This window comes from Acanthopagrus latus, chromosome 20, assembly GCF_904848185.1.
Source record: "Acanthopagrus latus isolate v.2019 chromosome 20, fAcaLat1.1, whole genome shotgun sequence".
Classification (NCBI taxonomy): domain Eukaryota; kingdom Metazoa; phylum Chordata; class Actinopteri; order Spariformes; family Sparidae; genus Acanthopagrus; species Acanthopagrus latus.
This window is the reverse complement of record NC_051058.1, coordinates 9,396,068-9,408,873: the sequence shown is the minus strand read 5'-3', so window position 1 is coordinate 9,408,873 and position 12,806 is coordinate 9,396,068. Positions and strand designations below refer to the sequence as shown.

General features: G+C 41.0%; 1 protein-coding gene across 3 annotated transcripts in view; it reads left to right on the top strand.

The window, feature by feature from the left end:
• The window catches only part of mpp2b (membrane protein, palmitoylated 2b (MAGUK p55 subfamily member 2)), a 45,868-nt gene that overhangs the window by 4,916 nt on the left and 28,146 nt on the right, over nucleotides 1–12,806 (top strand). Inside the window, exon 2 of one of the 3 annotated variants that reach the window (XM_037081734.1) lies at nucleotides 8,500–8,579. In XM_037081734.1, coding sequence (XP_036937629.1) covers nucleotides 8,549–8,579 — 31 coding nt within the window. In that variant the 5' untranslated portion in view covers nucleotides 8,500–8,548. Of the gene's footprint in view, nucleotides 1–8,499; nucleotides 8,580–11,569; nucleotides 11,759–12,806 lie in introns of those variants that run through there. The other 2 variants (XM_037081733.1, XM_037081732.1) reach the window with 2 other exon arrangements.

Below are 12,806 nucleotides of genomic sequence, written 5' to 3'. Positions count from 1 at the left end.
CCGCAGCACTGAAAAAAAGTGTTAAGTTGAATATCAAACTGGGAGCGGGGAGCCTGGTTGAAAGAGCAAGTGCATGCATCACACAGCTTTCTCTGTCTCTTCCGCACGTCAGCGAGTACTGAACTTTAATTTACTGATGGTGGTTTGATGTACAACGTTGTGCTCTTTGGATCGGCTGTCTGGAGGAAATGTCTTCAACATGCCGGCCACGCGACTTGGCATCGTGTTATTACTTTGATTGTGACAGACAGTCAGATGCCTGATCTGATACACGATATCATCTGATCCAATTCATGTTTATTTCTGGACTGTTTGTTGTGGTTTAGGGTGGGGTGAAAATATTACAGAGCCTCCACACCATCAGTGGAGACAGAGTCTGTTTTTAGTTTGAAAATTGAGTGGCTATGATGCTGTTTATCAGTTCTTTATTCAAAATGAGACAGTGGCTGTACTTGAACTACTGCCCCTCTGAGATGTTTCAACCCTTTTGATAAATGCCAATAATTGCATAGACAAGCCATTGTGCCAGCCATAAAGTGTGGATTTTCTCTGTAATATTGGGGCTTTAACCTCCAGACCTTCTCTCTCAAGAGACTTGAGTGACATTCAAGTAGTGACACTGATTTAGCTTATTCCATCATGGCTGCTTCCTCTGAAAAAATGGGGGTCTTTAATGAAATCCCAGCAGGGTGGTGATTGTGAACGCTCCCCCTGGTCGGCTCTCAGCAGCTTGCCCGAGTCCTTTAGCTTCTCAGTGGTACGTACATGACATTTAATTCTAATTACACTAATTACAATCTGTATCAGCTGAGGGAAAAGGAAGCCCCACTGCACTAAGTTCATTAGGTTTTATTCGATGTCGGGCATCAAGGGATGTCAATAAATGATGGTATCTCTTGTGCCATGTGCCTTTTTAAAAAAAGAGAATTTGTTGCTTTTTAGTCTTAGAGTCATACATCACAGCACAATCACACAGGAGATAGTGAACTTAACTCTCGATTTGAGGATCTCTGAGTAGCTCATGTGGCTGCAGGGGCTAATGACTCCCAAATCTGTTAAGCTGCTGGTTGATCATTTACGATTAGACTTTTCAAGGCACGTTAAGTTTCATTGTTCAATCTGTGTGCCCAGGAAAAAGACAGTGAGTGCTCTTTTCCCACCAAGTATTAGCACGTTGTGTGTATCAGTATGCGTGCTGGGAGAATGACACACCTTCATTTTTGAAATCATTCAACCATACTGCACATAGCTTGAAGCTGCACTTAAATCCATCCTCTCCTTCAGAAGACCTCCTCACTTTATTTTGATCTGGTGGAGTGACTTAAGTGTTGATATGAGCCCCTGTAGGCAGGAATGAATAAACTGCTTTAATATTATCTGTGGAAAAACAGCTTAGTCTGAAATGTGGTTTGACAACAGACAGCTGGTGCTTTCTTTAACACACTTCAGGGCACATAGTCAAAGAAAGCTCTTATGATGGTTTTCATGAAGCAGTATTTTTGCAAGAATAGTACAGACTCTGACAGGGTTGTTTTTCTACATGATCTCTTATCATCTTTCATTTGAATCACCTGCATTGTATTGTAGACTTTTCTAAATCTCGATGCATTACGCCAGGACTATGTGATTACGTACCACTAGGAGTAAGTGAGGAAATATATTATTTTGTGGTTTGGGAGAAGTGCCCCCTTAAACGGGGAAATATGTAACAGTTGGCTTGATGTCTAAATCATATTTCAAACAAAGAGGGGGCAGCAATTCACATGGAAACCATTTTATGCTGCTAACTGTAGTTGCAGCAGATTGGGATCTACAAAGTCAGAGTTTAGAGATCTAATGCTGTGAATAGCTAGCCCTTAGCTAGTTAGCTCAGTTTTCATGTATCTAGCGGTTTGGACTGGAGGCCCAGAGCAACAGGGCAGTGTTAGTTCACAACACTAGCACAGGAACTTTGGACTGGACAGGTCTACAACACAATGCATATATGTCGTGACTTCAAAATAACCATTTTCACATTCTGTTGAATAAGTTCAGGTAATTTTGAAATGTTATCAAAAAAAAATGTTAGATATTGCACCTTTAAGTTTAAATCAAATTTGTGACTTTACTTTCCAGATTACCATACCTTTTTTTGTTGTTGTTGTTGTTGTTTTTAATAAGACACTGAAAACAATAAGTTAGATTTTAATGAAAATGTACTTTTCTGATCTCAGTATTAAAGGGGAAAAATATCTAATGCTCTGGAGCTGTAGAAACAAATAATAATAGTAGTCTATTCATGTGCTAAATACACCAAGTTGAAATCAGTAAAAAAAAAAAAAAACACAGCTTAATGTAATTATAGAGCTCAACAAGTGCTGTTAAAGTGTTGTTTCTGGCTGGTGAACACTGTCAAAAATGATTTCTTTCTTGTATGAATGCTACGCTCTTTTTTTTTCCACCAATGACGCCGATTTTCTCTTATAAGCAACACTGTATTTGAGTGTAGCTTCAAACCTTTTAATAGACCCAATTTTAGCTCCAACTTATTATTATTTTACGCATTTTCCCTTGTTGCCATGGCAAAGCGCCGGGGGAAAAGGCGAAGAGCTGCTCGTGGTTGTCTTGGATACGACAGTTTTCCCTTGTAAAGTAATGAGAGGAGCCGAACCTGTGGGAGCACAGGGTTATTTTTAGGCCTGACGCCGGGCTGCATGTGTGGATTAAGACTTGTTTGGTCGCTGGTGCGTGTGTGTGTATGTATGTTTCCAGGCTTCAATGCAGCCTCACTGTGGGAACAGCTCAAGGCGTTTTACACTGTGCATATTAACACCTGGGCCACCACATGTGTCAGTGCTTCAGGCCAGAATGTGTTTGAAGATGCAATTTCAAAAGAAATTTCATGTCAGATGTAGGCTTGATTTGTTGTAGTTGTTATGTTTAAGAAGTCTGCAAGTACTACCTTTAAACTACCTTGAAGGAAATAGATAATCCCCTCAACCTGTACTGAGGATCCTTGTGTATTAAACAATAATTTTTAACACTAAATTGTTTCCTTATCAGGTCGTAGGCTTGCTGATCTTCTAGATAGGGCTGGGTGATATGACCTTGAATGACAATATTGCAATCTTTTTGATAAATGATAAATCTATGTATTGAAATGTCATCAAAGGTACTTCATAAATGCTAGGACAGAACAACAAAATGAAATGTCACAGCAAATCCCACAATATCAATATGACAGTATGTTATGGATAGCTATTTGTACTTACAGCTGGTTTAGCATGCTAACTTCAATAGCTATCTCTGCAACACAATATGCAGATAATGTCAAAAGTGTTATTTCATCAGACTCAAACTTAATTTTTGAATGATTTCAAATAAAAATCTTACACAGTGGACCTTTTTAATGTGAATATGATTAATGACTAAGCAATAATTGGAACAAGTAAAACAGTCATGTAATTTCACAAGATTATATTGGTTTACTTAATACCAGGGTTAATCCTCTGAATGCCACAGGATTACATTCAATATGGATGTTCTTTGGCACATCGACACACTATTGCATGCAGCCGCACCACAAAAATAATTCAGGAAAAGCTTGAGGACTGTGACAAAGCACTCAAGGCGTTGTTGACCTGATGCTAAAACGCCCCAGATCCCATTGTGATTTAGCATCCAGGGGACGTGCAGGACCAAGGCCATACCATGGAACCCTGCAACCCACAGGTTTCAAATCAACCACAACATTAAAACTGGCATTGATCAGCCACAACAACGTTTTAATGTTGTGGTTGATTTGGGTCTTGTTAGTTGCAAGGGTGGGCCTCGATGGATCTGACTTGTCCCAGTGCCTCCTATAGTTGCTTGATCAGATTGGGATCTACAAAGTCAGAGTTTAGAAATCTAATGCTGTGAATACCAGGACCCAAGGTTTCCAGACAGAAAATTGCATTGTAAAGAGATGATCAATGATGATTTATTTCACCTGTCAGTGCTTTAAATGTTTTGGTTTATAGGTTTACAAACTCATTTCACATTAATAATATAATATCAATACATTTCCTAGCCCGACTTGCAGACAAAATCGATCAGGAGCAATTTGAAGCAAATAAGTGACTATCCTAAATTGACAGCAGAAGCACAGTAGAAAGAAAATCTTTTTTTGGCTGCAGCACTGATTTCCTTTAATTTTAGGGATATTTTCAGGCACTAAAGCCTTAACATTTGCCCTGAATTCTGGTTGACTAAGATTTGGATGACGCAGACATTTAAACTTGGTATGTGACTGGAAAGAATTTGCTGGAAAGAATTTGCTGGTAAAGAACATCAAACATGTCTAGAAATGTAGCATACATAGATCTGAGGGCAAAGCATGATAAATAACACACACATGCACCCAACAGCTGGCCTCTTGTTTTAATAGATTGACAGTGCAGAGATGATAGCAGGTCTCCAAATGTGATGTCATTGCAGCTGCACTATTGAGCTGCTCCCTTTGTGGAATGGAGCGATGGAGATGGAGATCTGTGTGAGGGTGTGTTACTGTATGTGTGTGAGGCTTGACTGATAGGGAGAGAGAGCGGGGACAGTTTATGTATACAAGGTTTTATTGGAGAGACAGACTGGCTCACAATGTGCACAGCTGCAGCAAAAAGACCAATTTTGATTTTGACCTCTGTGAAGGATCACTTATTTATGCACTGTTCAACTTCAACATTAGTCCTATTAAGGACACCTATTTAATCCTTGATTACAGGGAATGATGACTGGTTGCAGCTCAGAGTAGACATCCAGGCGGTTCGGCAAGAAATTGCCACCAATTACCAAGAAAATGCCATCGCTGCTGACGGCTGCACCATCATTAGATCTTGGCCAATTATTCCTCCTCAGTTCTATAAAATAAGAGCCAGTGAGACTGACAGAGAACATCCTACCCACCCTCAAACCTCCTTTCTCCCAGCACCCCCCCAACTCCCCAGTGTGCCAGCACAGCTCTAGCACGGCCAAGCTCTGCTGCAATCGGCTTTGACTTCTTAGTGGCCGTGTGGTCTCTGCATACTTTTAACAAGCTCTGTCATTTCGCAGTGCAAACACGGGATACCACGGATAAGCCTTGGGGACCGGTATGCAGCATTAAGGACCTGATCTGCATAGATCAGACTTTTGCAAAAGTGCCTGGTCCTTGAGCGTCTAAGACTGTGTGCTTCAGTGTCACACCACTGAAAGTAATCACAGCTTTTCATCAGATAATCTGTTGTTGTCCTCACTAATGAGGTGGGAGGCACTGCTTGGCTTACATGTAAATATGCAAACCCGCTTTCTTAAAGAAAAAATGATGTACGCACACTCAACAATACATTCGCCCAGTCCTGTCCTCACTCCTGCTGGATTGAATAAAAAAAAAACCAAAATATCTTACTTACATCTGAAACCTAATAAAGTCGCCTACACTCAACCAGAATTGATGCATGTAAAGAAAGACACTTACACAATGCGACAGCTTTTCTCTGAGTCAGCTACGCTGAGTTCAAGTGCTACTACTCCAAATATGATACGACATGTCCGTGGGTTAGGAAAAATAGATTTATTACGTAAGGCAAAGAGTGGGAGTTAGATATAGATTGGAATCCATTGACAGGAACAAAACATATGGCTGAACAAATAGAGTTATTGAAGGGATGGTGGAAAATAGTTTTATGGAAGGATACATTTTATGTAACGTGTCATTAGTGTGATGAAGTCTGTGAAGTATCTTGAAGTCGATCTTGATCAAATGGAGCCATGGAAAGTAATAATACAGGTGTCCCAGATCTCCTCCAGACTTCAGCAGGCTGGCCCTATTATGATGAAGCATGTTGGGATTATAATCAAAATATTCCCTTCTCCAGCAAGTTGACATTTAGCAGTTTATAAGATGAATCTTTAACTGGTGCCCTGGGATGCGTTGACAAAATGATATAAAACCTGCAAATATCTGAACAAATTGGATTTGGGAATAGTTTGATCTCTGCACAGAGAAGCAGATTAATAAAAAAGGACATACTGCTGTGCCTGGAGACGTTTTTACAATTTTTATTCACTGTCAACTAAGAGGCTTGAAAAGAAATAAGTGAGTGATAAAAGTTTCTCTCCTAATGGAAAATGTCACCTGGTGAGCCAGTTTAGAAATATTAGTTGATAAGTAATAAAAGAGGAATGTGACTCCATCTGAAGGAAGAAATACATTCATTCAGTTACTTAAAGAAATAATATTGGGAGTCTTCAGTTGACGAGAAGCACTTAGAATGTGACTGTCTTTTTGTTGGCGCGCACATCTGGTCTGTTCATTGCTACAATGCTGGAACATATGCAGATGCTTCGTCGCTCCATATCTGAGTTATGATTGTTTTGTTCATTGACACACTCACACACTCACACATTCTGAACCGTGTTGTGATGGATTGCTCATGTCATGGCAACCATGAATTAGCATCCTTGATACCATGGCCTCATCGTCACCGTCAGCTGCGCTCTCTTCTTACTCACCATTGTTCTTCTTTGATCTCCCTCTCTTCCTGTCTTTCTCTCTCTGTTTTAATGCAGCCTAATTAGGTTCCCCACACCCGCTCCTTAACCCTTAATTGCTATTCACAGTGTGTATTTCTCAAAGTCCAAATCACCTTAAGATTTTATTTTGAATCTCGGGACAGATATTGAGGCCACTGTTATACGGATTTTTATGCAATACAACCATTTTCCTTTGCATTCTTGCCTTGGTTCACATTGCAAATGTAGCGACACTTAGCACTGCTTGGTCTGATTATAATTAAACTTAGAGGTTCTCTACGGTGTTTGATACATTTATTTACAGGACACCTAATATTCATTTTGATTGTTTTCCCTTTCCCTCAAAGTTTTGAATAGGTTCTAATCCCCTCCCTCCCTCAGAGTACACTGCTCTAGAAATGCCTGAAATGCTGCGTCAGTAGTCCCGCCTTTAATTCTATGACTTTGTGACATCACAGTACGTCCTATATACACAGTAGAAGTGAAGCTAACTGGAAGCTGAAAACGGCTGGAGACGCTGTGGGTGGTGCTGGCTCAGGCGTGTGTGAGCTGACCAATCAGAGGCGACTGACTCACTATCACATACAACCACAGACCAGTTCTTACGTGCCAGACTAGCTGCTAGGCATACATTTTGCAAATGTGTAACGTGGTGACGTATTGTGTTGTCAGAAAGTCATGAAATTAAAAGCGGGACTGCTGACGAGGCATTTCAGGGGAAGTGTTTTCTGTAGGAGAGAGGAGCTTCTGTTGGTGCCGACTTTGACCGTTTTTAACTTTTAAGGTCTTTTGCATGCACCAGAGCCTACATATATATGTGTATATTTATATCACTGGAAGAAAGGGGAATAAAAAAGCACAACAGGTCTCCTTTAATTAATTAGTAATCAAGCAGTTGCACAAAGATACCCAGTTTCTGTAAATTTTGTCTCTCAGAGTTAGACATACAGATCTCAGATCCCAGATTTCTCTGGACAATGAATCTGCCATACTGTAACACAAGACCTGGAACCTGGAATTTAGCGAGTTTCTAGCTTTCAGATAATTCAGTCTCGAAACAAAGAAAGGCAAGACAACAACATGTAATGTCTGTAAAGCCAACATTCTGAGGATGGAGGTCGCACTGCATCATACAGTCAGATGCTGGTAATTGGATTGGAACTCAAATAAGTGGATCATTGCATCTCTAGTTTGCATTCTCATATGCATAGACATATCTTATAAAATAATGGTTGTGTGGACATATTTTGTATTTTCACTGAGGACAGAATGTGTGCACAAAGTTCTTAGTCTCCCAGTCTCCTGTCCGTGGTGCTTTTTGCCTTTTACTTGGTGCCTGATGTTAAAAAGATCAATTAGAGTCAATAGAAATCCTCACTAAGCTAATGTTAGCTGGCCGGCCCACTCACTCACCCACTGGCTCACTCAATCTTTCCAACTGTTGCTAACAGTATTCCCTACGGACATGATGGCTAAACCTGTTTGGGTGTTACCAGAGCAACCGGCTACTCTATTTATAGGTATTAAACAAAGTTAGATACCAGTTGTTGTGTGTGGGAGCTTGTTAGGACAAATGAGGGAGCTGTGCACGTACGTAAGTCCATTGACTGTGATTATGACAGAGAGGGATTTGTTTTCTTTGTCATGGCTGGATTTAGACTCGCACTGATCCCTGTGTGTTGAATTTGAAGAGCCTCAGCCTGACAACACAGTTTATAGCTATAAAGACCTATAAAAAGCTAAAAAGAAACCTCCAAGCCATAAAATATGCAACACTCTGTTTGAAATAGTCTTTTTATCTGCTCTTTATAGAACAGCCTCTACCTTCCCTCCCTTGTTTCACCCTTAATATTCCGCCTCAGTGGTCTGACAACAGAGATTTTGCATTCATATTCAAAATCAATACCTCATTAGTGTTTTCAATGCATCTCCCTTCTCTCTCTGTCTTTGCACTCTCTTGCATTGCAGTTGACCTAACAAGTTTGGTGGAGGATACTGGGAGGAACCAATTTTCAAAATGCCTGTGGCGACATCCAGCTCTGACTCCGGTAAGTGGCTCGGTCTCTCTATGACGAAGGGCATCTCTGTGTGTGTGTGTGTGTGTCAGCGAGAGCGAGAGAGATATCAAGAGAGAGGGAACAGGGCGGAGATAGTGAAACGGCTGAAGATTATTCCCGCGCTCAGGACATGTATCTCATCTCCTGAGTTCTAATGTGACTTAATGAGCTGGCTAATGGAGCGCTAAAACTCCAGCCTTAGATCAGTCATGCCTCGAAGGATTTGGAGTTGTATCCTTCGCGGCCCTGCACACATGCAAGTTAAATCCAGCACTGGAGGCCAGTAGTGCTAATGTGCACGAGTGCATGCACAGACACGCACATGCTCACTGTGTTCCGATTTTCTTTTGAGGCATTAGGTGAGTGTTTTATTATGGATTGTACACAGTGGACACAATATGCTGTGAATGCCAGAGAGGCAAAGGTATTTTCAATTGTTTGTTAGATTATCAGTTAATCTGCCAATTATTTTCATCATAAATGTGCTTCTTTGGCTCTGAGGCAGCATGCCAGCTGCAAAGTAACTAGTAAGTAGTTAAAACTACAATATTTGACTCCAAATGGGGAGGGCAAGTATAAAGTAACAGAAACAAAAAAAAAAGTAAATTACATCAAAAATGGAATCAAGCACAGTACTTGAGTAAATGTTTTCAGTTACAGTCAACCACTGAATGCAATTATTAAATGTCGGCGTGGTTTGAAAACTGTCTATTGCAGTAACACTAAGCCCAAGAAACATTTGCCTAAGGGGAGGATAGAGGATATCCTATTGCATCACATCATAATAACGCTGTGAAAAATGCTCATCCCAATCTCCAAGAACCCAAAGTGACGCCTGAAACAATTGATTTACAATTGAAATAGTTGGCAACTAATTTTCTTTCAATCATCTAATCTATAAGTTAGCTAATCACTGCAGCTCAATATGCAGTCACCTTTTTGGCCACAGTTATTTGATTAATTTATATTTTGTCTGACCCAATTCAATATCTATTTGAAGAAGTGTGTTTGAGATCTTTGAAATGGATTAAAATTTAATTGTGTTTTTCATGTTAGCAGACTGTTTGGTACTACTTCAAGGCTGCTGTTAAAAATTTAAAACAAAATTATATAACTTTTAAACCTTAAAATAACAGCTTCAAAATCATCTCAATGGTGCAGTGTCTTGTGACAGGGTGAATGGTGCCTCTGTCGCTGCCACTTGCCTCCACATCACTTGTTTCTGCCCCCATAACATACAAGTTTTCAACACACAACATTGTGATGACGTAATGAGTTTTGTTTATAGTTTGCACCGACATTACGCCTGACAAATGACATGATAGTGGTGTCGTCGCTCAGAAGTTGCAGGGGGTGCCAAATCGCACAAAATGCCAATCTCTACATTAACATTAACGAGATGAAAACACAGTCTCCGAAATATTTCTGTTTTCAGTAACTGAATAAATAAGCTGGAAATAAAGTCCCCAGAACACTGTTTGAAGCTAGAAAGGTGGCAGGGTCCACCACATAAACAAAATAGAACAGTATGAAACTGTGTTGTCCTTTAAGGTCAGTTTCCATTTAGTTTGTTTTTTCAGTCATTAAAACAAAGACAGCTTGTTTATTTAGTTTGTTTTGGCAATAAAGAAATCAGTCGATCAGTGTCTTTCTCTTCTTCTACCCCAAAACTATGTAGTACTTCTTTTATTTAAAGCAGTGATTTTGTGCAGACATTCAGTCTGGCACTTGACAATAGACAGCAGGAGTAAGCGCAATAACTGAAACATGGCAACTGCACCCAAGACTGCGCCATGTGTTGCACGGGAACCCAGGCTATATAAACTGGTTGATAAAACTGATCCCAGTACAGAGCATATGAGACTGAATTTGTCTAAAATACCAAAAATTGTATTACACCCTTGATCTTGAACCAATTGATGGGATTTTTTTTATATTTGCCTTGACATTGATATCAGAGTTGAATATGTAGCACTGTGACAACAGTTCAATTAAATTTCCTAGTTTGAGCACCCAAAAACGGTGCCTACATTAAACTCTAAACTGTCACGTAGCCACGCTGCCATGCATTTCCTCTTCATTCATCGCTGTGGGCATTTGATCCAGACACACAAAAGATTGAAAAGCCATGGCCAGATGTCTGGGAAAAATATATTGTTTAATAGAAGACCACATCTGAAACTCAAAGCTTTATAGTGTATTACTGTATGGTAATAAACTGCCGCAGTCAGCTGGCGAATAGAGAAATAGAGGGAGAAAAGTGCTTTCCCACGGAGAGTTAAAATATGTGTGGAGTTTCTGTTTTTGTAATGGGCTGTCAGTCAGTGTTGATTTGTACACTGGCCGAGGGCTGAGTCTGGATGACTGGCATTTTTAGTAACACACTGTAGATTGTTTCTCCAAACCAATTCATGTCTTTGTTTAATTTAAAAAGCTATTTTTTGCTTGGGCTTCAAGAGGGGTTGGAGAAGGGTCACCTTTATAGATATTCAGACATTTTTCAAAGGAACTCAGATAAGCGTTTCCTGGATTCATAAGCAGAAAGCACAAATATAAATTCACCAAGCAAGCACCCATCACTTACGGAGCATCTGCACGGCTGGCTGTGTTTGTACCTGTGTCTGTGATGTTATAATAATGGAGGATCATCTCTCACATATGTGTCAACTCCCCTACGCACAGCTTCTTTCTCCGATCCCACTTCCTCTGAGCCAACCTTCTGCTGCTCTTTCCCCCAGTTAACCCCCACAGGGAAGCCTGGAAGGGAAAAAAATCGCCCTGCCTCCTTTTCTCCATCCTCCAAGAGAAAGCATCATACTGCCCCCACCCCTTCCCTTTCTCATGCACACACAACCCTCTCTCGTTTCCATTCATTCATGCGGAGGAGAAGACGCTCAGCCAGGCATAGCTTATACACATTCATGTCAAGAGCAGGTGAAGAGGGAGGAGAGAGCGAAGGAGCCTCTTTGGCAGGAAGAGGGGAGAGGCAGGGATAGATAGGGAGGGAGAGAGAGGGAGATCTCTCAGTCTGCCTCAGATACCGTACTGGGTGTGTTACTGTGGAGAAGTGTTGTTCACCATGGCTGGTACCGTGTTTGGAAGGCTCTCCCTGGAGGAGGGGGACTCAGCCAACTCCCTGGAGGGCCTGGAAATCAAGCTAGGGGGAGAAGGTAAGCACACAAGGAGTCCATACCTGCTGTGTGTGAGGGATACAGGACGGTTTATAAGATGGATGACTTCTCCGGCTATGGACTGAGAGAGTGTGGAGAAGCTGCGATCTATGGTTGAATCACTGTTTTCTAAGCAGGTGACAATGTGCTCACGTTGGCGGTCGAGAGGCTTGAGTCTGTGTTTTAAATTCGCAGTGCACCTGCACCTGATGCACCGGTCCAAACCTCCAGAGTGTGATGGAGATGAGCAGAGACAGATTAGGACCCAGGGCAGCATGTGATGTACAGGAACCCGAGGCAAGGAAGGCAGAGAGAGCAAGGCGCAGTGAAAACAAAGCCATATTTTCTTTGGATTTATTGGAATTACGACTAGTGCCTTAATGTAACGCAAGGAGTGCACTTTGAGACAAGTGTGGAAGAGATAAGAAGTCATTAGAAGAGGAAGAGCTTTTGTAAAAGCAAGTATTTGTTGTTTGAATGATAATGAACAGATAGTGGGAAGTACCATTCACCCTCTTCATTATTAATACAGTTTGTTAATAATACATGTGGATGCATACCACACAGTCATAGTTTTTTCCCCCATATCTATTTATGAACTTGTGTCTGTTTGATGAAGTCATGTTGAATTAGTCACGGTAAGTAGCATCATTACATCATTGCCAAGTGTATTGCATGTCAAACAGTGTACAGTGTTGCAAGATATCCCCTGCCTGGTAATGTAGCCTGACAAGACAGCAGTGACAGCCGTAATTAATCACATTCTCTGTCAAAGCATTCACATCCCGTCTATCAGTTAAGTGTGTGTGTGTGTGTGTGTGTGTGTTTGTGTTTGAGAGAGGGAGATTAAGAGAGAGGGAGCGAGCGAGACCTCCTGTGCATTGTACATTCATGGTGAGTAAGTAGGGGGTCATTCATATGCAGCAGTGTTCTGATCAGAGACGGCATGCCTGAATCTGTCAGACTTGCAACCTTCAAATAACTTGGTGGCTCTCTCACTGTCTCTCCACACACACACACACACACACACACACGCGGACTCTCTTCT